The 27,037-nt window shown below is 41.4% G+C and overlaps 1 protein-coding gene across 4 annotated transcripts in view; it reads left to right on the top strand.

Annotated features, from left to right (window-relative positions):
* PARD3B (par-3 family cell polarity regulator beta) overlaps window positions 1-27,037 on the top strand; it is a 1,797,179-nt gene that overhangs the window by 603,004 nt on the left and 1,167,138 nt on the right. For 3 of the 4 annotated variants that reach the window (XM_089670923.1, XM_089670945.1, XM_089670953.1), the window contains exons 12-13: window positions 15,251-15,421; window positions 23,974-24,006. In XM_089670923.1, the coding sequence (XP_089527049.1) occupies window positions 15,251-15,421; window positions 23,974-24,006 (204 nt within the window). The remainder of the gene's footprint in view (window positions 1-15,250; window positions 15,422-23,973; window positions 24,007-27,037) is intronic. The other variant, XM_089670934.1, reaches the window with a different exon arrangement.

Here is a 27,037-nt window from a genome sequence, read left to right on the forward strand (position 1 = left end):
CTTCTTTCAATCACAGTGAACTGCAATTGTGAGCTGTTGTGATTTGCATTCCAGAAATAACGCGCTAATGGTGAGTTAAAGTCACCCCTCCTCACTTCGCTTCTGTGTTCACCAAATCTAATCTGAACCTCATGTGAGGTATATCTAACATATGTCCATATATGATCTATTAGTTGCAAACAAAGGAGGCTCTTTAAATATATCAGTCAGTTTGAGGTCCCTACTCAGAACATGCCAATGTTTCTTTATAATGTGATGTACCTGGGGAGAAGAAGAAGAGAAGGTTAATATTGCTGGTATACGCCTAAATGTTTCTTTGCTATGAAACTTCAAAAGTGACTCTCTAGTCTAGGTTGCTGAAATGCCCTCTCTAGTGCTTCCTAAAGTAATAGTTGTTCATAACCTCATTGTACAAAATCCTCCAACATCCTCCCTGCCTGCTCACGGTACATTGTATCTGAGAATGTGATTCTGATAAAATGACTGTATGGCAACCCATGTTTTAGATTATCTTGATGGAAACGTCTTCTATGCAGGTATGCATTTCTGTCAGTGGACTTTTTATATACATTTGTGTACAAAGCACCATTTTCCTGTAACACAAGAACATCCAAAAAGTGGGTACCCGTTCTACTGTAGTCCAAGGTGAAAGAGATAGTAGGGTGGCTTCCATCTAGCTATGTCTTAAAGTCAAGTAAATCTGCCTCTGTGCCATGACAGATAAAGAAAACATCATCTATGTACCTAAGCCATATCCGTACGTGCTCAAAGTATAATGGGTTTTCATGTACATATTTCTTCAAAATCTGCCATAAAGAGATAGCTATAGCTACATAGTCACATTGAACCCCATAGCTGTGCCTTGGCATTGCTGGTAAAATTCCCCATTGAGGCAGAAGTAATTTTTTGTCAGGGTAATTTCCAAAAGCTCTAAAGTGTCATTCAGCACTCTGGATATCACCATTAGCCCATCCTTATGTGGAATTGATGTGTACATAAATTACACACAGCCATGCTATATATGAAACAACCCTCAGGTAGTGTCCCTATATGGCTAAGGTGGTTCAAAAAAATCAGTGGTATCTAGCAAAGATGAATGTATACCTGTCACATTGGGACGCAGAATCTGATCCAAAAAAATTGCTATAGACTGGAAGACTGAATTATTTTCGGCCACAATATGACGACTTGGTGGTTCTGTGGGGTGCTTGTGGATCTTAGGGAGACAATAAAACAAATCAGTAATCAAGATTTTTTTGAGTTTATCAATGATGTCTTGGTCGGAAGCATCCATTATTATCCTGTCTATCTTAGCTTTAATCCCCACCAGCGGATCGCCTTACAATTTACAGGATATCTTTCTATCTGATAAATGACACGACTTCATCATGGTAATCACATTTGTTCAACACCACGGTGGCCCCGCCCTTGTCATCTGGCTTGAAAGCTAAATCTGTGTTTTCAAAACATGTTTTAGCCAGGGTTGATGCGGTGAGGAATTTGCAGTGGTTTCTGTGCGAATTCCGCAACGCATCAGGGGTGTATGTTAACAACACCCCGAAATTGGTCCGCAAAACGTGGTGTGACGTGCAGAGATGAATCGCATTGGTGTGAATAATCATGCAATCTGATTCTAGTGCGGACCAAAAAAAGGGGCCTGCACCGTTTTGATGCGGAGCAATTTGAGCCATATAAAATGTATGGCTCAAATCGCACCGCACAGAATATGCATGTGATTTGCACAGGAATGTGGTGCAGTTACTGTGTGTATCACATGTGACATGCTGCACCGCAGTGTGAAACCAGGCTTAAAGTTATTAAATCCTTGATTATCTCTTTAAATTAATTTACTATCTTAACTACAATAATTATAATATTTTCCATCTACTCTGTCTCCCTGGTGCAAGACTTCCCCAAACTACTAGTTGGGGCACACAGTCTCTCCCCGAAGCCCTAATGGCAAGATGACATATCCTATGAACACTTGTTTGTGGATCATACTGCACATGCAAGCACTCATTTTTAAAACAATTTATTTTTTAAAATAAACTTTATTTCACATATTGTTACATGGGTTCTTCTCTTCCACAGCTTGCCTTTCTGTGCTGCCTGTGTGTGTGTGTGCGTGCGCGCATGCACAAAATAGCTGTGTGTTGTCGCTGGAGGGTGGGTGCATTTTGTGGTGGCTACAGTGAGGCTCAATAGACACCCTGTAAATGAACCTAACCATTGCAAAAATTGATGTATTCTGCAGAAGTATTTCAAATGCATCTTTGGATGTACAAACGGCACTCAGAATCTAATGATTCTGTATAAAAGAATCACAGTAAGTTCAGCTACAAGATTTCAATTGGATATAATAATGACACCTTTTTTTCAATTGGATATAATAATGACACCTTAATCATAGAGATGGACATTAATTCCACAATTAGAAAGGAACTAAAACACAACTTTATAAATTCTCCATTGTACAAAAGTTACCTCTGGACAGGTGTGCTGGACTGTAAATAAAAGCAGTCTTCACAGTTAATGCATGTATTTGTTTATGCCGGAAAGCACAGCTAACATTATTCACTTTCAAAGCTGCAGTTCTGATACACAGAAACCATACTGTTGTATATCCACCACACCTCTCCGCTTGTTCATTCACAAAATATGTTGCATTTTTGAATAGTTCTCAGATGCACTTGTGACTGGAGTTCTGTTTTAAGCTTGGATATTGGGTGAAATGTGTTACCCTGAGAGGTAGAGCTTTGCATTCATCATCTGGATTAATAGTTTTCTCTGAACTCTGTAGATACAGTTACAGTTTTTTATTATATCTTTACATGCTTTTAATCTATTTGACTGTAAAAAAGAAATAAAGTGGTTCAAGGGTGCATTCACACTACTATATAGGCTTCATGCACACTGGCCATTTTTACAGCTGCTCATAGGGGTTATTTAAATATTCAGTAGGAAAAACTGGCATATACATACAGTACTCAAAACTGTAGGACACAGCCCGTTGAATATATACAAATATACTGATTTAACTTTATTAAACTTAATAGTTGCCATAAATGCAGAGCAAAGAGCTAGACTCCACTGTAGCATGTGTTCTTGAAGACCATGTTAAAAACTGCCAGGTTCACCCTATCGAAAGCCTTCTCCACATATGTGGATAAATATTTTAAAAAAGCATGGGGTTGGCTTTTAAATGTGCCGATTGAAAAGTGGTGTTGTCCCATTCTTCCTGAGAGAGGATAAAGTCTACCTATTATGATTGATGAGGTGGAGGGTTAAGTGGTTAGCTAATATATTTTGGCAAAAAGCTTGAGGTCGATGTTGAGGAGGACTATCGACCTGCAGTTGCCACATTGGGGAATGGTCTTTGTCTGGTTAGAGGAGACCAAGATGTTAGTGAGAAGCGTGTCAGATGTAGAAGCTGATCAGCTGCCAGAGCACTGAAGTCTTTACAAAGTGCAGAACAAGGAGAGGTTAGAAGATTTAATAGTATTCTGAAAAGAAACCATCTGAACCTGGGCTTTGCATGTCTTTGAGGATTTGGTAGCAAAATGTAGTGTTTCTGCTTTAATAAGGAATTCCAGTAGTTTGGTGTCTTTTAGAGGGAAGCCAATTTTGGTTAGACAATCGACTATTAGGTTATTCTTGTCTCAGGAGAAGGTATAGCCTGAGTGTGGGTGCAAACAAGGGTTTGTCATCAGATTTGGTAAATGTAACTCCCTTTTACTCCCTTGGACAAGCCTACCTGAGAAATTTAATCTTTAGAGCAAGGGCCCTTGCTAACAGTCTGCTGGGTTTGTTATGATATTTGTAGAAATGATGCCTACTTCAGGCCAGTTAGGATTTAAGGCTAGCTGTGGGTAAGGTTATTAAGTTACTCTGTAGCTATTGACCCCAGTCTCTAGACTGAGATGGCCAGGGATTGTTTATGCAGGTTTATAGTTTGTGTATGCACAAAAGATACCAGTAAATGGGCCGCCAATACAGATTACACAACACAGATCAGTAGAACATGTGTCTGCAAGTTACACTTTATATGTTGTGCAATATGTAAATATCTTCTATCCAGGAGCTTGGGTTATATAGAAGTTCAGAAACTATGATCAGCGCTCATGAAGTTCATAGAGTTCCACCTTACGGACGCCTAATTGTACCCTTTTTCAAGACTATAAATGCTGCCTATAGCTTTAGCATACATTACTGCAGCACTGTGCATATGGTAGTTGTGGTAGTTGTGTGTGCTCATCCACACTATTAACAGTTATGACATTCGATGAAGGTCCCATAAGCTGTGTTTTTTCTATTAAAAGGGTTATTGTTTCACAAAAATGCTTTTGGCTTATGTAATATCTGGTTGGTTTAGATGTCAAAAGTCTTGTGTGCAGTTCTGTTTTAGCTGGAGGGATAAAAAACCAAATTAAACCAGAGTTATCTTGTTTTCCAGGTTGCCCTTGGTACAGGATTATTTATGACCAATCTAAGGCAATATGGTTTTGGATTTGTCTAGATTCAGAACACTGTGAAGCAAATGTTCTTACTGGCAGACACTTTCCATTTACCAGAGGAATAAAATTTACATAGTTGTTTTCCAGCCAGGGTATATTGCTTAGAAATATAACTGGCTGTATAAGCAAACAACCTACACCTTTCCTCTGCCAAGTATTTATTTCCCATAAAACAATAGGGAAATGGTCATGTTCCTGCATCTTGGGAAGTTTAATGCAGAGTGCATATATTGAATGCTGGCTCAATAGACTGTCATCCTTCATTCATTCTGGACCCGTCACCAGCTCTCTCCTTTACTCTGCTACTATGTTGCTCTGAATGTCTTGCTTTTATTGATACCAACCATGTTAAGGTTAATATACATATTGCTTCTCACAGAGCTGAAGTTGTACATTGCACAGCTGTGACAAGGATGAAATCATACAGTTCATAACCCTTTTGGTTCTAAAGCTACATTTGTACTATCTCTCTTTTTTGCATTTGGAATTTTAAGCAGCCCTGGTTTATTTAAAAAAAAAATACAGTGCTTTCTTGGAATAACCTCCCCCCAAGCTAAATAAATTAAAACATTTGCATTATGTTTTAGGAGGGGAATAAACATGAATTTTATTCAAAATATCACTTAAAGATTTTCAGTCCCCCAGTTACTTTTATTAAATGTAGACCCAAATACATTCTCTGTTTAAAACAAAGACACTTGCCTTACATATTACATTTTATTTCTCCTTTGAGATAATTAAATACCCAGTGGATTTCAAAATACTAAAATCAGTAGAGAAGGTTTTTTTTTTTTTAATCATTTAGAATAAATAAGAAATGCTGTTTGCCTATAACCCGATAACAAGAAAGGAATTGGAGATTGGTTATGAGAGTAGAGATGACCAACTAAGGATTGTTTTGTGGTCACATGGTTGTTTCCTAGGTAATACTGTACCATTAACTTTTGTCCGTGAACCTAAACACCTGACATGGAATGGACTCAATTTAGCCTGGACCATTGAAGGGCCCAACATAATTTTTAGAACTGGTTTTCCTGAGCTTTATCCAGGAACTTATTCCAAAGAAGTAACTCACAAAGGACCAAATGTATGAATAGTTAAGATGAGGGACCTACTTTACTTACAGTATATCCAATACGGTGAAGCAACATTAGTTTTCTTTTTAAAATGAGGTGGTTTAATATTTCATGTTGTAGACCCTAGGCATGTATGTATATGTACAGTATATTAAAAAGAAAAAAAAAGGTTTTCCTTGTTTCAACATAGCAGCATATATGTGGCAGTGGATCCACCTACGTCCACCCACAGGTACAGAGGAAAGATGCCCACACAACAGCCTGTTCTCTTTTTTGTCCTCACAGAACTCACAACCAGTTGGTTGGAGGTTGTCCATGCAGCCAGGGCTATCTTCTATGAAGGTGCCCTTCTTATCTGGTGTTTTTCCAGCCTTCCTCCCAAGAAGTGAGTGGATACATGCAGCTGTGGCTCCGCATTTCTAAGACAAGTTTTCTCTTTGTTTGGCGTTTGTCTGTGATTGTCCAGAAGTTGTGTGCTAAATCTACTCTCTGATGGGCTGTGGCTGTAGTGAATTCCAGGAGGCATTCCAGCAGCCATTGCAGAAGAAAAAATGAAAGTGCCTACATTTCAGGGAATAATGCATCATTCTGAGCATGTGAAGTGGAAAGATGTTACAAGGTGGCCATCTTGGGTTTGGGTAGACACTGCCCGGCAGCCACCTTAGAAACCTGCAAAGTAATCCGATTACTTAGGAGACGGAGGCAGGGTGTTATCCTGGGTACAGTGTGTGTATATACAGTATATACAGTGCATTCACAAAGTATGCAGATCCCCTTTTCTTTTTTCAATTTTCTTATGTTGCAGCCTGATACTACAGTTGTTTAAATAAATTTATTTTTTTCTCATTAATCTGCACTCAGTACCCCATAATGACAAAGTGAAAACAGAATTTTAGAAATGTTTGCAAAATGTAAAAAAGGAAAGACTGAAATATCGCATTAGCATAAGTATTCAGACCCTTTGCAAAAACACTTGAAATTTAGCTCAGGTGCCTCCCATTTCTCTAAATCGTTGCACACCTTGATTGTTCTTGATTAGCGTCCACCTTTGGTATATTAAATTGATTGGACATTATTTGGAAAGGCACACACCTTTCTATAAAAGGCCTCACAGCTGACAATGTATACTGTATCAGAGCAAAAGCTGTGAGGTCAGTGAAACTGCCTGCAGAGCTCAGAGACAGGATAATTGTAAGGCTCAAATCTAGAGAACGCTACAAAAAATTTCTGCTGCACCAAAAGTTCCCAAGAGTACAGTGGCCTTCATAATTCTTAATTGGAAGAAGTTTGACACAATCAGGACTCTTCCAAGAGCTGGTCTCCTGGCCAAACTGAGTAATTGGAGAGAAGTGCCTTGGTAAGTGAGGTGACCAAGAACCTGATGGTCGCTCTGACTAAGCTTCAGAGATCCTGTGTGAAGATGGGACAAAGTTCCAGAAGGACAACCACCACTGCAGGCCTGCACCGATCTGGGTTTTATGGCAGAGTAGCTAGACTGAAGTCTCTGCAAAACACATGAAAGCCGCTTGGAGTTTGCACAAAAAGCACTTGAAGGAAACTTAGACTGTGAGGAACTAAATTCTCTGGTCTGATTAAAATCAAAATCAATTTGTTTGGCCTCCATTCTAAATGTCCAATACCATCCCAACATTGAAGCATGGTGGTGGCAGCATCATGCTGTAGGGGTGTTTTTCAGCAGCAGGGACTGGGAGACTGGTCAGGTTTGAGGGAAAGCTGAATGGAGCAAAGTACATAGATATCCTAGATGAAAGCCTGTTCTACAACGCTGAGGACCTCAGACTTGGCTGAAGGTTCACCTTCCAACCTGACAAAGATTCTAAATACACAGCCAAGAAAACACAGAAGTCGCTTAGGGTCAACTTTGTGAATTTGCTAGAGTAGCTTAGCCAGAACCCTGACTTGAACCCTCTTGAACATGTCTGGAGAGACCTTAAAATGGCTGTCCACTGACAGTCCACATCCAACATGACTGAGCTTGAGAGGATTTGCAAAGAAGAATGGCAAAAAATCTCCCAATCCAGGTGTGCAAGCTAGTTGCGTCAAACCCAAAAAAACTCAAGGCTGTAATTGCTGCCAAAGGTGCTTCAACAAAGTACTGAGCAAAGGGTCTGACTACTTATGTCTTTGAATTTGTTAAGAAGAAAGAAACTGAAATATCACATGTACTTTTCTAAAACTGATTTTGCTTTGTCATTGTGGGGTACTGAGTGTAGAGTAATGGGAAAAAAATGAATTTAAAGAACTGTAGTATCAGACTGCAACATAACGAAATTGAATAAAGGGAAGGAGGTCTGAATACTTTATGAATGATATAAACAGTATGTGTGTGTGTATATATATATATATATATATATATATATATATATATATATACTATATGTCTCTTCTTGGTGTGGGGTGATGTGAAAAGAATTGTGGGATAGCAGTGGTATGTTGGGGAAAAAAAGAGGGGGTGAGAAGTGGAAGGTAATTAGAAGGGGGACTGGGTGGTGGGAGGGGAAAATGGGTTTGAGGGGTGTAGTGTGACATGGAGGTGGAGAAGGTTCAGGCAGGGGAGGGTAATGTCTATATCTAACTAGGGCCAGACAGGGTCTGACAATATTCTGGAGAGTAGGTAAGTTCAGTCCAGTAAAACTAGGTTTTTCTAAATTGTTCATCATTAGTTGAGAGCAGCTGTGATGTCCTCCATTAATTTAATTAATTGGGCTTTGGATGTCCACATACTAATAGAGAAGGGGGATTTAGGTGATTACCAGGGAAGGTAGATACATGCCCTCATGGCATTAATTGGGTGGAAAGGTTTGTCTCTTTTTTGGTATGGGAGTCAGGTGGAGAAGAGCAGCCAGGTTAATGTTTAGGTCAAAGGTGGTATCTAGATTCCTTTCCCATTTTTGAATGTACAGTTGTGTTCAAAATAATAGCAGTCAGACACATCACTAACCTGATCAATCACTGTTTTTGGTAGAAATGATATTTCTACATGACAAATAATTTACTAGCAGGTGTAGTAGAGTAATAGAAATCCAACAGACCCAACAGTCATGACATGCATGCTGCTGATTCTGTGTAATTGAATCACTAATTGAAAGGGGCATGTTCAAAATAAAAAATTCATTCTTTGAAAAACAGGTGGCAATTATTGCCTTTATTTAAGGAAGGAAGCCAGCAAATGTTGTACATGCTGGTTACAGTGCATTTCTCTCTGAAATTCTGAGGAAAATGGGTCGTTCCAGACATTGTTCAGAAGAACAGCGTACCTTGATTAAAAAGTTGATTGGAGAGGGGAAAACATATAAAGAAGTGCAGAAAATGATAGGCTGCTCAGCTAAAATGATCACAAATGCTTTAAAATGGCAACCAAAACCTGAAAGACGTGGAAGAAAACGAAAAACTACCATTCAAATGGATAGAAGAATAGCCAAAATGGCAAGGACTCAGCCAACAATCAGCTCCAGGAAGATGAAAGAAGGTCTAAAGTTACCTGTGAGTACTGTTACAATTAGAAGACGCCTATGTGAAGCCAAGCTATCTGCAAGAAGCCCCCGCAAAGTCCCACTGTTGAAAAAAAGACATGTGCTGAAGAGGTTACAATTTGCCAAAGAGCACATTGACTGGCCTACAGTGAAATGGAGCAACATTTTGTGGACTGATGAAAGTAAGATTGTTCTTTTTGGGTCTAGTGGCTGGAGACAGTTTGTCATACGACCCCCAAACACTGAATTCAAGCCACAGTACACTGTGAAGACAGTGAAGCATGGTTGCGCAAGCATCATGATATGGGGATGTTTCTCATACTACGGTGTTGGGCCTATTTATCGCATACCAGGGATCATGGATCAGTTTGAATACATCAGAATACTTGAAGAGGTCATGCTGCCTTATGCTGAAGAGGAATTGCCCTTGACATGGATGTTCCAACAAGACAAGGACCCCAAACACTCCAGTAAACGTGCAATATCTTGGTTCCAGACCAACAAGATTGACGTTATGGAGTAGCCAGCCCAATCCCGGATCTTAATCCAATAGAAAACTTGTGATGTGACATCAAAAATGCAGTCTCTTAGGCAAAACCAAGAAATAGAGAAGAACTGTGGAATGTAGTCCAATCATCCTGGGCTGGAATACCTGTGCACAGGTGCCAGAAGTTGATTAACTCCATGCAACACAGATGTACAGCAGTTCTCAGAAACAGTGCTTATACAACTAAATATTCATTAAGTGATTCAAAGGAAAGCAAACTCTTCAAACATTTTTCAGTTCATATAGTGAATGTTTGAGATTGTAAAGAAGAATACAAACACTGCTGTTTTTTTGAACAGTCTAATATTCACTTTTCTTCAATTTTTTTTAGAGGAACAACACAAATTTGATATTTTTCTTCATGTTTTGATTTGGAATAGATAGTGAAATTTTATTGAAAATTACCTTTCCTTTTCAACCTTCAGTGCAGTAAATTGTAATAGAATAAGGCTACCTGAAGGCATTCTGTACACAAATGATGTACAGAACGCCCCTCAGATATTTCACTTTCTGCTTGTGTGATTGGTCTGCACTTAGATACAGTTTTGATTTTGAGCATCCCCTGCAACACAAATGGCATTTTTGGTGAGATACTCCCAAAAGGAAATCATGTCTAAAGGGACACAGACCTCCTTGACACTTTCCTCATTAGAGTCTTGCAGGTGCAGCAGCTGATTGATACTTACAAAACCACTCCCATACATATTCACATTCCACATGGACACAGACAAACAAACCGCTATTTCTTCAGAATAACAAAAGATAGGATTTTGCAACAAAGTGTGTCAAAAATCCTTGCAATGTACAAGCGGAGTTATTCTTAAAGCAATAGATAACAGTTTGAAAATGCCAATAATATAGAGCAACACTTGTTTCCTGTCATCTGTGTTTACTGTAGTTATATTGCTATGCATTAAAGTCAATCTAAACCCACTAAAATCTCACATAAGCTTTAACATGTTAATTTAATGCAAAGTTGTTTGCAGTCCTTTAAAATATACAAATTGTATTACAAGACTACCCAGTGATCCTGCCATGTTCAGGATCTCCTGTTATGACAATGATTTCCCACTTTCTCTCCTGTGTTGTGAACCTGTTCTATGTGCCTCTGATGGAGACTTCAAGTGGCTGTGCCAACATATTGCCTTGACATGTATATGTTTGTTATTCTCAGAAAGCTACTGCAGAGCAAGGGTGTGAAACCTAAGAGCATGTGCATGTACTTAGGGAGTGGCTGAGTTTGGCTGAAGTAAAAAAGGGGGAAACAAAATAACATAGTGTAAAACTCCTGTGCTACTAGAAATAACTCATGTGTGAATATGAAAAATACTAAAGATAGAGTCTGGAGTCTTTGAATCAATGATGCTAAGCTGGGAGATCTACATCTTGTAAAAGCAATTGCTGGATATGTTATACGTGCTTATCTTGGTATAAGACTTCCTCCCCTGCAGTTTCTCTGTGGAACAAATCATCTTCTGCAGCTGAGTTGGGTCAGCATTTAGCTGTCAACGCAATTAGGAGTCAAGTATGTACCCCTTCTATTCTGTTTTGGAGGTCATTGGCCTACCACGCTTTAATTAGGACCCCTGTACAGGTGGTTTCCAGTGTAGCTGACACTTGTGATGCTGTGGAATCCGAAGTAAACCTTCACTTTTTTAAGGTGAGTCTTTGAACTGGCCACCTTATCTGACAAGGAACCCTTCACAGTTTTGCATTAGGCAAGGTGGTATTGATGTCCAATTCTTCTTCTTGGTTAGGGTAGTTTCAATCTGTCACCCAAATAGGATGTCCTTGTCCCATCCCTTGGTCGGCCTACAGTTCATCCAAAGGAAGTTTCCTTGTATTGTCTGGATGTGGTTTGGTCTGGAGAGTCCAGTTCTCAGCCATTATGTATTTTAGACCATCTGTTTCCTTTTTGTATTCCAGGATTGACCTGTACAGTTTTTAATTCCACTATATTGAGGTGACTCGATGCAAACCATCATCCAATATCATGGTCTAGGGTTCAAATCTCATTATTTCCTGACAAGATACACTTGACTAAATCTTTGATTGCTTCCTGAGCTTTTGGCTTCTGACAACTGTTTCTCAAATCTACATTTTTTCAAATTTCTGCCAAGTGGACATTCATACTTCTCTTAAGCAAGCTTAAGGCATACGACCCCTCAAGCAGCCAATTTGAGCTTCAGGCAGTTCAAAGCTTTGCTGCTGTTTTTGAGTCTTGGACTTGTTGACGTTCGATTGCTGTTTGCTCAATCCACAGTTTCATTGCTTTTGAACATCTTGAGATCAAATACTTCTTCAATGTGTCTAGATCCAAGGGAGCACACTTGCAAAAACAGCAGAGGCACTTAGGTTGTCAGAACTGCTGTACCTAGTTTCTTAGAAACCAACAAAGATAAATAGTATCAGTGCACAAGTACCTTGCAATTCCCAAAGTTATTCAAATAGCCTACTATACAGCTGGGTGGAACCACCTCAAGTAATTGCTGCACATTTGACTAGAAGCATCTTGACATCATGGGCACCTTGCACAGGGGTGTGAATGGAGACAATTTGCAGGGCAGCCAGTCAGTCCTCTTATGGCACACTACTATTGGGCTCAGCAGTAATTATAGCTAATTTTGTCAGGAAGGCTGGAGATTCCTAATTTTCTTTTAAATAGTATTTGCCAGCTATTGGTGTATTACATGTATCCTGCCATGTTGGCTTCAAGAAAACCAAAAATTGTATCATATATAGTTCCTCAAAATTGTCCTTTCCTGGTGCCGATCTGTTGCAGCACATTAGGATCCCATTCACATTTCATGATTTGGGATCACAAGCAGAATTGCATCGATTCTGCTCGAAATCCCAAGTCATGTGGCAATTGCAAAACAACCCACTGCACCCATTTGGGTGCCATTAACCTTCAATGTCACCCCAAACATGATGTGATTCTGCCGCAGTTGTCGAGCAACAGGATCTTATGGCAATCACAGCAAACCACCCTTTCACAAATTGCATGAAGCTTTTTGTCCAAAAAGGAGCAGGAACTTCTTTTCAGGCGACATGCAGGATCGCATGAAAAGTGTGATGTCAAAGTTGTGTAGCAGGAATGCTCGTTCCTACTAGACTATGATGTGAATGGGGCCTTAGCCTACCCAGTTTTTTCTTAGCAAGTATAGGAAATATTGTTTGGGCATCAACACTTTATTGTGTTGGTCCTGTGGATTGAAGTAGGTGGGGCTACCTCCACATGTATGCCGTCATGGATTGGGGCCAGTAAACATTTAAAATTACAAGGAAAGTATGATAAAAAAAATTTCTGTTTTCAGATAATTATTTCAGTAAAACTGACATCTATGAAGTCACATGCAACACTTCATACATGCCTGCATGTTGGAAGGGGCACAATGCATTGAATGTGTGGGTCATATGACACTTTTTTACATATGCTTCCGAACTGTTGCATTGTCAAGCGCTGCACAAACTGTTGGCGCTACATAAATCCTGTATAATAATAATAGTATTAACTGTAGAAAATTACCTTGAGAGCTGGACATTAAGCATTTGGAAGGGGCTGGGAGTGACAGCATAAGTATTATATTACCCTTGTGACAATTTTATGTTTATAATAAATCTGTAATGAGAAGAATATGTACACTCACCAGTCACTTTATTAGGTACACCTTGCTAGTGTCAAGAAAATATCCTCCACACCATTACACCACCACCACCAGCCTGAACTGTTGATGCAAGGCAGTAGGGATCCAGTCTTACATGTTGTTTACACCAAATTTTACCCCTACCATCTGAATGTCACAGCTGAAATCAAATGCCAATTTTCCTCTGACAGCAACAAGGAGTTTTCGTCCACACAACTGCTGCTCACTGGATATTTTCTCTTTTTCAGACTATTCTCTGTAATCCCTAGAGATGGTTTTGCATGAAAATCCCAGTATATCAGCAGTTTTTAAAATACTCAGACCAACCCATCTGGCACCAACAACCATGCCACATTCAAAGTCACTTAAATCCCCTTTCTTCCCCATTCTGATGCTCAGTTTGAACTTAAGAAGGTCGTCTTTACCATGTCTAGATGCCTAAATGCATTGAGTTGCTACCATGCGATTGGCTGATTAGCAATTTGTGTTACCAAGCAATTGAACAGGTGTACCAAATAAAGTGGCCAGTGAGTGCGTGTTTTTGATGTTCCTGCTGTTTCTGATATCTCACTGAAATGCTAGTTGCCTGTGTTCCATGCTAATCCTCAGTCTCCACTCATTTTGAGTCAGTGATCTGAAACAAGAATGCAGCATGGAAAGTCTGTGAGGATCAATATAACAAGCCAACTAATATTTATTAGAATTATATTGGTAATAGCAAACTAAATGAAGTTTAAAGTATTTATATTACTATTATATTAAGTAATTACTACAGTGTTTAATTTTATACAGCTCTAGATCCCCAGATTTGTTAGGTTTTCTTTTAAAGAGAACTAGGAAAACAGAAAGCATATACTCTATTCTGTTTTCACAGAAAAACCATGATTCCTTTTATAAGTATAATAGAGTCCTTTGTTCTGCAATGCTGAGACAAGTACAAGGTCACCTATGATTTACTGTAGAAGTGCTGAAGTTTTAATTAGTCACCTTTAAATTAAGACTGTAGTAGACTTGTTTGATGAAGCTACTGGTGGTGTCTATATATTGATTTTCTAGACAGCCTGACAAAACATAAATCTGTTTGCAAGCATTCATTTTCTGTTATATTCATATCCATTTCGTTGAATGAATATGTTTTCAATACCACTGGATGCTCATTTAAACAAATGGTTTTATGCTCTCTTTCACTTCATTAAAAAATGCAATATAGCAGAACTCAAATTAGATAACTGGAAAGCTCAATGGACTGTACACTTTCCTGTGGGAGAAGCAATGATCGCAGAAAATTGCCAATTCAGTTATTTGTAAATAAGCATCGAAGAGAATATGATGGAAAGAAAAAAAATAGTTTAAATTTCCCCACTAAACACATTGCAGGTGGATTGTTTCAAATATACTCCTTTATTTTGTACACTTTGTGAGTGATTTACTTCATTTTATAATTGATCTTCTATGTATAATATCACTACATTCACCTGGGTACCCAGAGCTCTGTAACAATTTTCTTTTTAACAGCCTTTAACCACTTGCCTACCGTGCACTTTTACCTTCTTGTCCATGCCAATTTTCAGCTTTCAGTGCTGTTGCATTTTGAATGGCAATTGCGCAGTCATGCAACACTGTACCCATATGAAACTTTTATCATTTTTTTCAAATAGAGATTTCTTTTGGTGGTATTTAACCACCACTGGGTTTTTATTTTTTGCACTATAAATGAAAAAAGAGCAAAAAATTTGAAAAAAAAATATGACACCCTCCCAGAACTGGACAACCGCGCTGTAGCCATCATTCAGCTATAGCCCGGTTGTCAAGTGGTTAAAGATCAGAAGAAAGTACTCCCCTAAAAATTTTAGCATTGCCCATGACATTTGTGTTCATAAGCAAAATAAATTGTTAATCAATGTAAATCAGCTACTATTAAAAGCTTAACATTTTAAACTATCTTTGCTAACTTTGGTTAAATGTTTTATAGGATGGTCGTCTGAGAGTTAATGACCAACTTCTTGCTGTGAATGGAGAGAGCCTGCTGGGTAAATCGAATCAAGAAGCTATGGAAACATTGCGAAGGTCCATGTCTATGGAGGGAAACATTCGTGGAATGATCCAGCTGGTTATTCAGAGAAAGTTGGAAAGACAGACAGAGGTAGGTGTAGAACTTATTGCCTGTTAACAATATATTATATATATAAATATAAAGTGCAGCGCTATAATAAGGTAAATGGATAAATTGATGAATAAAATTAATAAGTACGTCAAAAAAGGAGGGAAAAAGCCCCAGGTCAAAAAAAGTCCCAGTAAAGATGACTTCAGGCTGAAACACACAGGACAACCAAAAGAATTCCTCACATGAATATAAATATAAAGTGCAGCGCTATAATAAGGTAAATGGATAAATTGATGAATAAAATTAATAAGTACGTCAAAAAAGGGGGGAAAAAGCCCCAGGTCAAAAAAAGTCCCAGTAAAGATGACTTCAGGCGCCCATACACACTGACCAAAGGTGTATGCACTGTGGCAGAGATGGAGTTCAGGATGTAGTCAGGGAACAGAGGTAGATGCAATCCCCGGATTAGTGAAGATCCCCAGGCCAATGTAACACACGTTCCACAAGACAGCAAGGAAGCAGTCACAGCTCCACCAGAGAAAAACACCACTCCTTCACTTCACATCAGCGGTATCTAGGAGGAGATACTCCCCACAGAAAGAAATGCCGCTTAATGCAGAGTTTGTCAGACAGCAGCATCGGCCGAGCTCTCCGACGTAAGTGAATGGGGTTGCACTGTAACCATGAGCAAAATGTTTGGCTCACAGTTGCAGCATGCTCCTACTGTGTAAAATTGCCATTCTGCATTAATAAATCACTAAATAATAATATTCAGAGCAAGTTGTCGGCTCTCTACCTTCCTCTTCATCAGGGGGCCACCATATTTGTCCTGAACATCTGCAAACCTCCTTTCACCATTTCTGAAAAGCGATCAGCCACAAAGCAGCAGGCCTGAGCTCCTACCTCACTGACAACAACCTTCTTGACCCTCTACAGTCTGGCTTTCGCTCCATGGAGATGGTGAGGAGGCCTCAATCGCTTGAATGGTTTGTGCTTGGCAGATGCTACACCCACCAACCATGACAGAGTTTTTAAATCCCGCTGTGGCGGTGACATGTGTACACCCCTGGCCATTGCAACTAAAAGTGGTGCAGTTGGGGCGGGGGTTGTAAAAACACATTTTAACTATGGGGTTTTACCACCCTCCAAACTGCAAATGTAAATTAACCCTTACTGTTCTGAGCCCCCTATATCGCTGCTTTCACACTGATGTGCTGTGTTTTACCTGCACCATGGGTGCATCGCAGTCCATCTGCAACTTTCCTAAGTTAGTTGCGCTTTGCCGTTGACTTCTATTTTATCCTGCATTTGTGGTGCACTTTCTGAAAACACACCAAAACTCCCACATTCATGAGTTTTGGTGCACTTTCAGAAGGTGCACCAAATCCGCAGGATATAATGGAAGCCTATGGTTAGGCACAGCAAACCTGCCGGTACACTGCACTGCACCCGTGGTGTGGGTAAATTGCAACACATCAGTGTGAAAGCAGCCCTATACTATTATGTCCAGTGTATTGCTTCTCACTGACCTGAAGATCTCTTCTTTCCTGCTGCTAGCACCACACCACTGAGACCACTAGCCGGATAAGAGGTGGAGTGCAGTTAGTATCACTCTACATGGGACAGGAGCCTGCACTGCAGAGGAGGCATCAGCTTACTACAGCTTCAACTTTACAAGTTGTCCCTCTGCATTGCACTCTGTTTAATGCTCTGGGATGGCGGGTTAGCAAGCCCAGCCTGCGATCTACCAGTCACCATGATCTACTGGTTGCTGACTCCCAGTATAAATTATCCATTTCTCTCTTCCTTCAAATCTGTGTTTAGGATAAAGTGTAGACATTTTGGATAAAGTAGGGAAGCATGAAAATCCTTGCTATGTTTTATATACTGTATGTGTGTAATAAATATATATATATATATATATATATATATATACACACACACACACAGTTAGGCCCATATATATTTGGACACAGGCACAATTGTTTTTTTTATGTCCAAATGTCTATGGCCTCAAGTGAACACAAAATTAAACTGGCCTTGAGTAACAGTTCTGCAACAGTTTGTAAAGAAAGGCTCAATTTACATTTGATGGTCACAACGTGCCACCAATCAAGATGTACTGTGTGTGTGTGTTATATATGAAATACACAATATTGCCAAAAGTATTGGGACGCCTGCCTTTGCACACACATGAACTTTAATGACATCCCAGTCTTAGTCTGTAGGGTTCAATATTGCGTTGGCCCATCCTTTGCTGCTATAACCACTTTAACTTTTCTGGGAAGGCTGTCCACAATGTTTAGGAGTGTGTCTATTGGATTGTTTGACCATTCTTCCAGAAGCGCATTTGTGAGTTCAGGCACTGATGTCAGACAAGAAGGCCTGGCTCGCAGTCTCTGCTCTAATTCATCCCAAAGGTGTTCTATCGGGTTGAGGTTAGGACTCTGTGAAGGCCAGTCAAGTTCCTATACCTCAAACTCGCTCATCCATGTCTTTATGGGCCTTGCTTTGTGCACTGGTGAGAGCATGAAATTGTCAAAAATGTCTTGGTATGCTGACGCCTTAAGAGTTCCCTTCACTGGAACTAAGGAGCCAAGCCCAAGCTGAAAAACAACCCCACACCATAATTCCCCCTCCACCAAACTTTACGCTTGGCACAATGCAGTCAGGCAAGTACCGTTCTGGCAACCACCAAACCCAGACACATCCATCAGATTGCCAGACAGAAAAGTGTGATTTGTCAATCCAGAGAACGTCTTCACTGTTCTAGAGTCCAGTGGCAGCGTGCTTTACACCACTGCATCCGGTGCATTGCCTTGCTTTTGGTGATGTAAGACGGATGCAGCTGCTCGGCCATGAAAATACATTCCATGAAGCTCTCTACGCACTGTTGTGCTAATCTGAAGGCCACATGAAGTCTGGAGGTCTTTAACTATTGACTGTTGGTAATGTGTGCGCTGACCCCACTCATTTTACATGGTCTACACGCACATGCACACACACACACACACACACACACACACACACACACACGTGTGTATAATATTTTTTTCTGTCTGTGTACTGTTGGGGAAATTTCACTTCCTGTCCTAGAGATTTAACAGGAAGTTAGAGGAAATCTAGTGTACATTTGGAAGTTACAATTTTTAATTTCCCCATAATTTCTTTCTCAGTGACAGTTATCAGTAGTATAAATAGAGGGGTACATCTTCTCAGTGGAAAAACAGACAGTAATAATAACATTACAGAGAGTCTAACCCTTCCTCACTCTATCCAAAAGTAAAAAAAATAATAATAAATAAGGTTTCCCCAGAGATACTCCTAAACACATATATGTGCTGTCAGTGAAATATGTTATTTTAAAGGAGATGTATAGTTACCACATATATTTTATATAATAATATCAGCATTGTAATGACAATAAAAATAATAGTGTTATTGACAATCCAATATAAGCTTACTTGAAAAATTTCCCTTTATGCTGTGAGTGCTGCCTGTCTGCTGGGCCATCTTTTTCCACAACTTCCTGGATTGCTGGCAGATTCTCCTCTGCTGTTTACCTTCAATTTCTAAGGACTACGCTGATAGATATAATAAAATGTAAAAATGACAGTAAAAAGATGACTGCTATCATCACACAAAAAGACATGAGTATACTTATATCCCTAAAAAAAAATGATAAATATATATATTATTCTAAACGCTACTGGATGTGCATGTATATCTGTATGGCTGATGAGAGGGATAGTGTACTAAAATAATGAAGTCAATATTGACTATAAATGATAAATAAGATATACATACCCGTTTTTGGTATAAAAAGGATATCCACTATGCATACATAGTATATAAGCTAGCAAAAATCTATCACTACATATATATACAGTATCTAGATGGAATAACAGGTGTAACAAAACTGGCATCTTTGGAATAAATGATTATTATTATATAAGAGAACATATGGGTACTTATGGAATGGACAGAAAATCCAGAACCTCACTTGAGTCACCTGTTTTTAAAGTAGAAAACATCTAGAGCAGGGGTCCTCAAACTACGGCCCACCGAGGCCATTTATCCGGCCCGCCGACAGGAGCGTATTTTCTGCGAGGAAGGGACACTAACTACAGAGGGCGGGCAGGGGGCTGCTGTACCTTACCTGGCTCCGGTTCCAGTCCCATGACGATCCAGTCCAGAAAGCACTGCTCCTTCATTCACTCCAGCCACTCCCTCACTCCTGCCGCTCGGCTCCGCCTCCTCACCGGTGATTGTGCGCCAGAACTGTAGCTCAGGAAAGATACACAGGTGGCCAATCACCTGCGAGGAGGCGGAGCCGAGCGGCCCCGCGAACATCGAGGGAGGGAGAGGCCGGAGTGAAGGACAGCTGACAGGTAAGTGTGCCGTGTTGATGGTGCTGCTGCAACCAGGTATGCTGGCTGCAGCAGCACTATACTGGAGCAGGGGTCAGCAAGTTAAGTGTCATTGGGAGGAATAGTTATCATTAGTATCAGTGACACCAATTATGGGGCATTATTCCTCCCACTGACACCAATGATGGGGCACTATTCCTCCCACTGACACCAATGATGGGGCACTATTCCTCCCACTGACACCAATGATGGGGCACTATTCCTCCCCCCACTGACACCAATGATGGGGCACTATTCCTCCCCCCCACTGACACCAACGATGGGCACTATTCCTCCCACTGACACCAATGATGAGGCACTATTCCTCCCCCCACTGACACCAATGATGAGGCACTATTCCTCCCCCCACTGACACCAACGATGGGACACTATTCCTCCCCCCTACTGACACCAACAGTGGGGCACTATTCCACCCCCACTGACACCAACGATGGGGCACTATTTCTTCCCCCACTGACACCAATGATGGGGTACTATTCCTCCCACTGACACCAATGTTGGGACACTATCTCCCCCCACTGACACCAATGACGGGGCACTATTCCCCCCCCCCCCACTGACACCAATGACGTACTATTCCTCCCACTGACACCAAAGATGGGGCACTATTCTTCCCACTAACACCAATGATGGGGCACTTTTCTTCCCACTGACACCAATGATGGGACACTATTCCTCCCACTGACATCAATGATGGGACACTATCCCCATCCCCCACTGACACTGATGAAGGGGCACTATCCCCCCCCCCACACTGACACCAGCGATGGGGCACTATTCCCCCCCCCGACACCAACAATGGGGCACTATTCCTTCCCCCCACTGACACTAATGATGGGACACTATTCCTCCCACTGACACCAATGATGGGGCACAAATCTTCCCACTGACACCAAAGATGGGGCACTATTCCTCTCACTGACACTAATGATGGGGCACGATTCTTCCCACTGACACCAATGATGGGGCACTATTCCTCCCACTGACACCAATGATGGGGCACTATTCCTCCCACTGACACCAATGATGGGGCACTATTCCTCCCTCTGACACTAATGATGGGGCACAATTCTTCCCACTGACACCAATGATGGGGCACTATTCCTCCCACTGACACCAATGATGGGGCACTATTTTGCTCCATAAGACACACTTGGGGGGAAATGTCTGTGTGTCTTATGGAGCGGCCGGCCCAGTATTCCCACTGCCGTTGTATGTCCGCAGTCTCTGGTCATCTCCTGTACTGTGTCCATTGTTCATAGTTTTTTTTTTAAACTATAGTCCGGCCCTCCAACAGTCTGAGGGACAGTGAACTGGCCCCCTGTTTAAAAACTTTGAGGACCCCTGATCTAGAGCCTGTTATATATGTCTAGATAGAGCTAATGAGTATGATTATATAATAAAGATGACAAAAAATAAAGAGGGAATCGGACATTGCTGGAGAGAGACTTATAGGTTAGAATGGACCTCCAAGTCCTCATTTTGGCCACATGGTGCCATAGTATGCAGTGTGTAAATCAATTAAGTCTCTTTCAAATGCACTCTGCTCTGGAGAGACCCTGGGAAATGCACTCTATCACCCAAACCCGACGGTCAGCAGTGGATTTGTGGTGGAAGTCTAGAAAATGTTTTGGAACATTAAGTGTGTCAATACCATCTTCAACTGACCTTCTATGTTCGCTAAACCTCCTTCTTAAAGTTCTGATTGTACACCCCATGTACAATAGGCCACAGGGACAGGAGAGGCAATATCTGACAAACTCGGTACATCCCTTTAATTGTAAGGAAGGTCAGCTTGGTATATCTAGGTTTTTCTAGGGATTTGATTTTGCTGGGGGCAGTTTTGTGCCTTCTTATAGGAAATTTTAGGTGCATCAGTTATGGAGGACTTTAGATAGGGGGTCTTCTAAAAGTATACCCCAGTGTTTTCAGAAGATCTGCTCCATCTTTTGTTCGGTATGGAATTGGGTCATGAACCTAAGTGGTTGGGGTTGGGTGTTTTGACTTTGTTGAATACACTTGGGATTATGGTCATTCAAATAGACAGTAAAAGCATCCTGTACTATATCAGAAGGGTACCCTTTCTCATAAAATTTTTGTTTAAGCAGGGTACTATGTGAGGTGTAATCTTCATCACAAGAACAATTGTGTTGAAGCCTGCAAAATTGACTCTGGGATGTTGGCCACCCACCTGTATGTGGTGGAGGACACATTTTCTCGGTTGGATGAATGGACCTTGGTCACAGTTTACAGCATATTCACTATTTATTTGATGGATTGGTTTTCTGTCACTACATTTTTATTGATCCATCTGTCAAGCACTTGATCACATGAACTTTTGTTTATTATATTATTTTTCTTATTTTATAAATATAATTTATGATGATAATTGTATATTGATGGAGAATATGTGATTAGCACACCTTTTTTGTGGTATACAGTTGTGTTCAAAATAATAGCAGTGTGTTAAAATAAGTGAATAAAGCTCAAAATCCTTCTAATAGCTTTTATTTCCATACACACAAATGCATTGGGAACACTACACATTCTATTCCAAATCAAAACATGAAGAAAAATATATCAAATTTGTGTTGTTCCTCTAAAAAAATTGGAGAAAAGTGAATATTACACTGTTCAAAAAAATAGCAGTGTTTGTATTCTTCTTTACAAACTCAAACATTCACTATATAAACTGAAAAATGTTTGAAGAATTTGCTTTCCTTTGAATCAATTAATATTTGGTTGTGTAAGCACTGTTTTTGAGAACTGCTGTACATCTGTGTTGCATGGAGTCAACCAACTTCTGGCACCTGTGAACAGGTATTCCAGCCCAGGATGATTGGACTACATTCCACAGTTCTTCTCTATTTCTTGGTTTTGCCTCAGAAACTGCATTTTTGATGTCACCCCACAAGTTTTCTATTGGGTTAAGATCCAGGGATTGGGCTGGCCACTCCATAACTTCAATCTTGTTGGTCTGGAACCAAGATGTTGCACGTTTACTGGTGTGTTTGGGGTCGTTGTCTTGTTGGAACATCCATGTCAAGGGCATTTCCTCTTCAGTATAAGGCAACATGACCTATTCAAGTATTCTGATGTATTCAAACTAATCCATGATCCCTGGTATGCGATAAATAGGCCAAACACCGTAGTATGAGAAACATCCCCATATCATGATGCTTGTGCAACCATGCTTCACTGTCTTCACAGTGTACTGTGGCTTGAATTCAGTGTTTGGGGGTCGTCTGACAAACTGTCTCTGGCCGCTAGACCCAAAAAGAACAATCTTACTTTCATCAGTCCACAAAATGTTGCTCCATTTCTCTTTAGGCCAGTCAATGTACTCTTTGGAAAATTGTAACCTCCTCAGCATGTCTTTTTTTCAACAGTGGGACTTTGCGGGGGCTTTTTGCAGATAGCTTGGCTTCACATAGGTGTCTTCTAATTGTAACAGTACTCACAGGTAACTTTAGACCTTCTTTGATCTTCCTGGAGCTGATTGTTGGCTGAGTCCTTGCCATTTTGGCTAATTCTTCTATCCATTTGGTAGTTTTTTGCTTTCTTCCACGTCTTTCAGGTTTTGGTTGCCATTGTAAAGCATTTGTGATCATTTTAGCTGAGCAGCCTATCATTTTCTGCACTTCTTTATATGTTTTCCCCTCTCCAATCAACTTTTTAATCAAGGTACGCTGTTCTTCTGAACAGTGTCTGGAATGACCCATTTTCCTCAGAATTTCAGAGAGAAATGTACTGTAACCAGCATGTACAACATTTGCTGCCTTCCTTCCTTAAATAAGGGCAATAATTGCCACCTGTTTTTCAAAGAATGAATGACCTCACTAATAGAAATCTACACTGCTATTGTTTTGAACATGCCCCTTTCAATTAGTGATTCAATTACACAGAATCAGCAGCATGCATGTCATGACTGTTGGGTCTGTTGGATTTCTATTATTCTACAACACCTGCTAGTAAATTATTTGCCATATAGAAATATAATTTCTACCAAAAACAGTGATTGATCAGGTTAGTGATGTCTGACTGCTATTACTGTATATCCGAATAAACTACTTGGAAGAAGCTCTGAATGTATGATCCTTTAACATGTGATAGCGTCCATCTTTTAACTATTGTCATTTTTTATTTTATTATATCTATCAGCATCCCTCTGGTATTTATTGTGATTCATCTTTTGTAAGTATGCAAGCTTTTATATATACTGTATATATATTTTCTTTATTTCATTAAGCCTTATTATGTATATTGTTTTATTGTAGTGAGCTGTAGCATGTTTTTCTCTTCATTGATGGACACAGCCTCTCTTCATTATTCATGACCAAATAGAGTTTTATAGCCCCACCTACATGAGTAGGACACTAGGCAGAAAAAAAGACTCTGCACCTCCTATGGGCAGTCCCATCTGGGCATAAAACCCCCTCTTTGCTATAGGCCTCCAGTCATTTCTGCCTAGTGACTTCAGGAATATGGACATACTTTTTTTATGCTGGGACTACTTGTCCCATAGCTTTCTTTTTATTTTTTTCTGTTCTATCTATCTTCTATCAACAGTGGGGCTGGGCGATCTAGATCCAGTGGTCCCCCCAGGCTGACCAGCGAGCATGTGCAGACCACTTGAACCAGGATGGATGGGGACACACATAAGCATGCTCCTGTAGTCTGTGTCACAGTGTTACCCTGGCTGATAGCCCACCCCCACTTCGGTGGAGAGGATGATCTGTTATGGGAGCCTTACTTGCATGCTCCAAAGGATTGGTAAGTAGATGCCCCCCTCTTCCTTCACACGGTGTGGGGCGTGGGTACACACCACCATCTTTATGTGGGCACTGCCCTTCACCCCCTCCCGACCATGGCCAGTTCTGGTGTGGCAGCACGGGAGGGAGTTATACTGCTGCATGATATTATGCCTGTGTGCTGATGGCGCTGCACACAGTTGGTTACTGCGGGTCTGCTGCAGAGCCTTGTCCAGCAGAGCCTGCTGGAGGCATGGGGTGACTTGCAGGTTGCAGATTCCCAATCCTGGCTAGCATTCCTTTGGCCATATAAAAAAAAAAAAAAAATTACAGGAATATCTATCTGCGGCCAGTTTCTCTTGCAAGTGAGTGCAGGCAGTTCAATGACTGGATGCTTTGCCCTTCTTGCTGCGGTTATGCTACCCCTGCCGCTATGCCCCGTCGGTACATTCTCATGACCCTGGTGTGTTTTCTGGGCTCCCCTTCAGGTCATGCAGTTGTATCTCGCATGTATTCTGTGGTTGACAGCAGCAGCTTGGTTCTCTCCTGTTGCAGCTTGGGGGCTCTGGATAGTTGGATCACTGCTCTGCGACATTACCTTTGTAGCAGCGTGGGATGGCGGTTGCATTGCATCCAATTCTGGCAATTGGAGGTGGGTCCTCGCCTGTTAGGGGCCATCCAATCTGGGTGTTGGTGGTAGTTAACAGCAACAGGTTTGCCATCACCACTGCAGCCAGTGTTGGCCTAGGCCCTAGTATCTCAGGCGCTCACTGAGGAGGCTGTGATGCTGCCTCAGATCTACTGCGGAGCGGTATCCTCAGCTGTTGAGGATTTCCCCTCCTTTGGGGTCCCTGAAGGGTGCAATGCAGTGTGGTGGCCTGTTTCTATCTTCTCCGTGGCTGGGTCAGGGCTTCCACCAGTGTAGCCATGGCCCTGGTGTTCCAGACACTGCCCTCATGGGCTTTGATGCTATGCTAAGCCTTGACTACTAGTCAGGTTCCCGAACTGCATGGAGCTCTATCAGTCATATGGTTGAGGGACTGATGCATGTTTGTGATGTGTCCCTGATGCAGTTGCTCGCCTTCACAAACTTTCTGTTGCAGCTGTGGTGCTTTTGTGGGGTCCCTTGGCTGGAGTGATGGTCGGTTGTCCAGACTCCAGTAAGGCCTGCTGCCTTTTTGGGGTTGCACAGGACAACATTCTCAGGAACCTTATGGGTGGTAAGAGTTCCCTCTTCCCTCAGGTCAAGTAGGGACAGAGACTGCCATGTTCGGGTCTACCTTCCTGGCACATTGGCTAAGGGCTCCAAACCCTTTAAGACTTCTGTGAGTGTTGCCAATTGTTCCTGGCCCGGGGAGGCCCTACAAGTCCATGGCTGAGTCCTTATGGGCATTCAGATTTGCTTCCTCCCTTTTCTGGGGTAAGGAATTCCTTCACTGGTTTCAGGCCCGAGGACCACCCTCTTCCCTGACCAGTGGGTCCACAGAGTTGTTCTCTCTGACAAGAATGAAAGGAATACTAGCTCACAACCCGACAGAATTTGTTTCCAGTTTGTTCAGTTTGGGAAGGACAGGGTTCACTGTTCCAGGTTCTCAAGGCTTTGCATGCCTGCATGCTGGTTTTGGAGCTCCATGTGGCTATGTGGCTTCCATTCGCTCAGGTGTGGCCTCTCTCCACTGAGAGATTGTCTGGCTGCCATAGATCTTTAGGGTGCTTCTCTGCACATTCCCTTCTGCGAGGGACAGCAGTGTTTCATACGTTTTGCTCGAGGATGTGCATTATTACCTGCTGGCGCTTCCTTTTGGCCTGGTGTCCATCCTCATGTGCTTACCAAGATCTTTGTCCCAATCCTCGCCTTGCTGAAACAACAAGGAATTGCAGTGATCAGTTACCTTGACGACTGGCTTCTACTTGCGGAAACTTGTTCATCCCTGATGAATGGTATGTAGATCTCCGAGTGTTTCCTACAGGACTTCTCTAGGATTCTGAACCTCAGGAGGTCTGTGTTGATCCCATCCAAACACTGGGAGTACATGGGGCTGATGCTCGATTCAGAGCAGGCCGAGGTGTCCCCCTCATCAGACAACCTCCAGAAGCTGTGGTCGGCAATCCGGTGGCTCTCGTCTTACAAGTGACCCTCCCTACGTTTTTGTATGCAGACTTTAGGTCTGATGGCGGCTAGCTTCGAGTGGTTCTATATGCCCAGTTCCATATGGGAGTAACAGAAGGAACTCATATCCACATGAAACAGGTCTGGCGCTTCCTCGAACATTTGGATGCCTCTGGAGAGGTTGACGAGGGCCTCTTTCCACTGGTGGTTGCTGTCTCCATCTTTACTGGCCATGAAGTCCTTTGTTCCTATTGCTGGACAGTAGTCGAGACAGATACCAACCAGTCCACTTGGAGGAGTAGTCCCTGGGCTCGAGATTGGCCTGTGGTCTCTGGTCCCTGGCGGAAGCTTTACTACTGTTTGA

Source organism: Staurois parvus, unplaced genomic scaffold (genome assembly GCF_062004578.1).
Source record: "Staurois parvus isolate SC_StPar_1 unplaced genomic scaffold, SC_StPar_1.0 ptg000011l, whole genome shotgun sequence".
Classification (NCBI taxonomy): Eukaryota; Metazoa; Chordata; class Amphibia; order Anura; family Ranidae; genus Staurois; species Staurois parvus.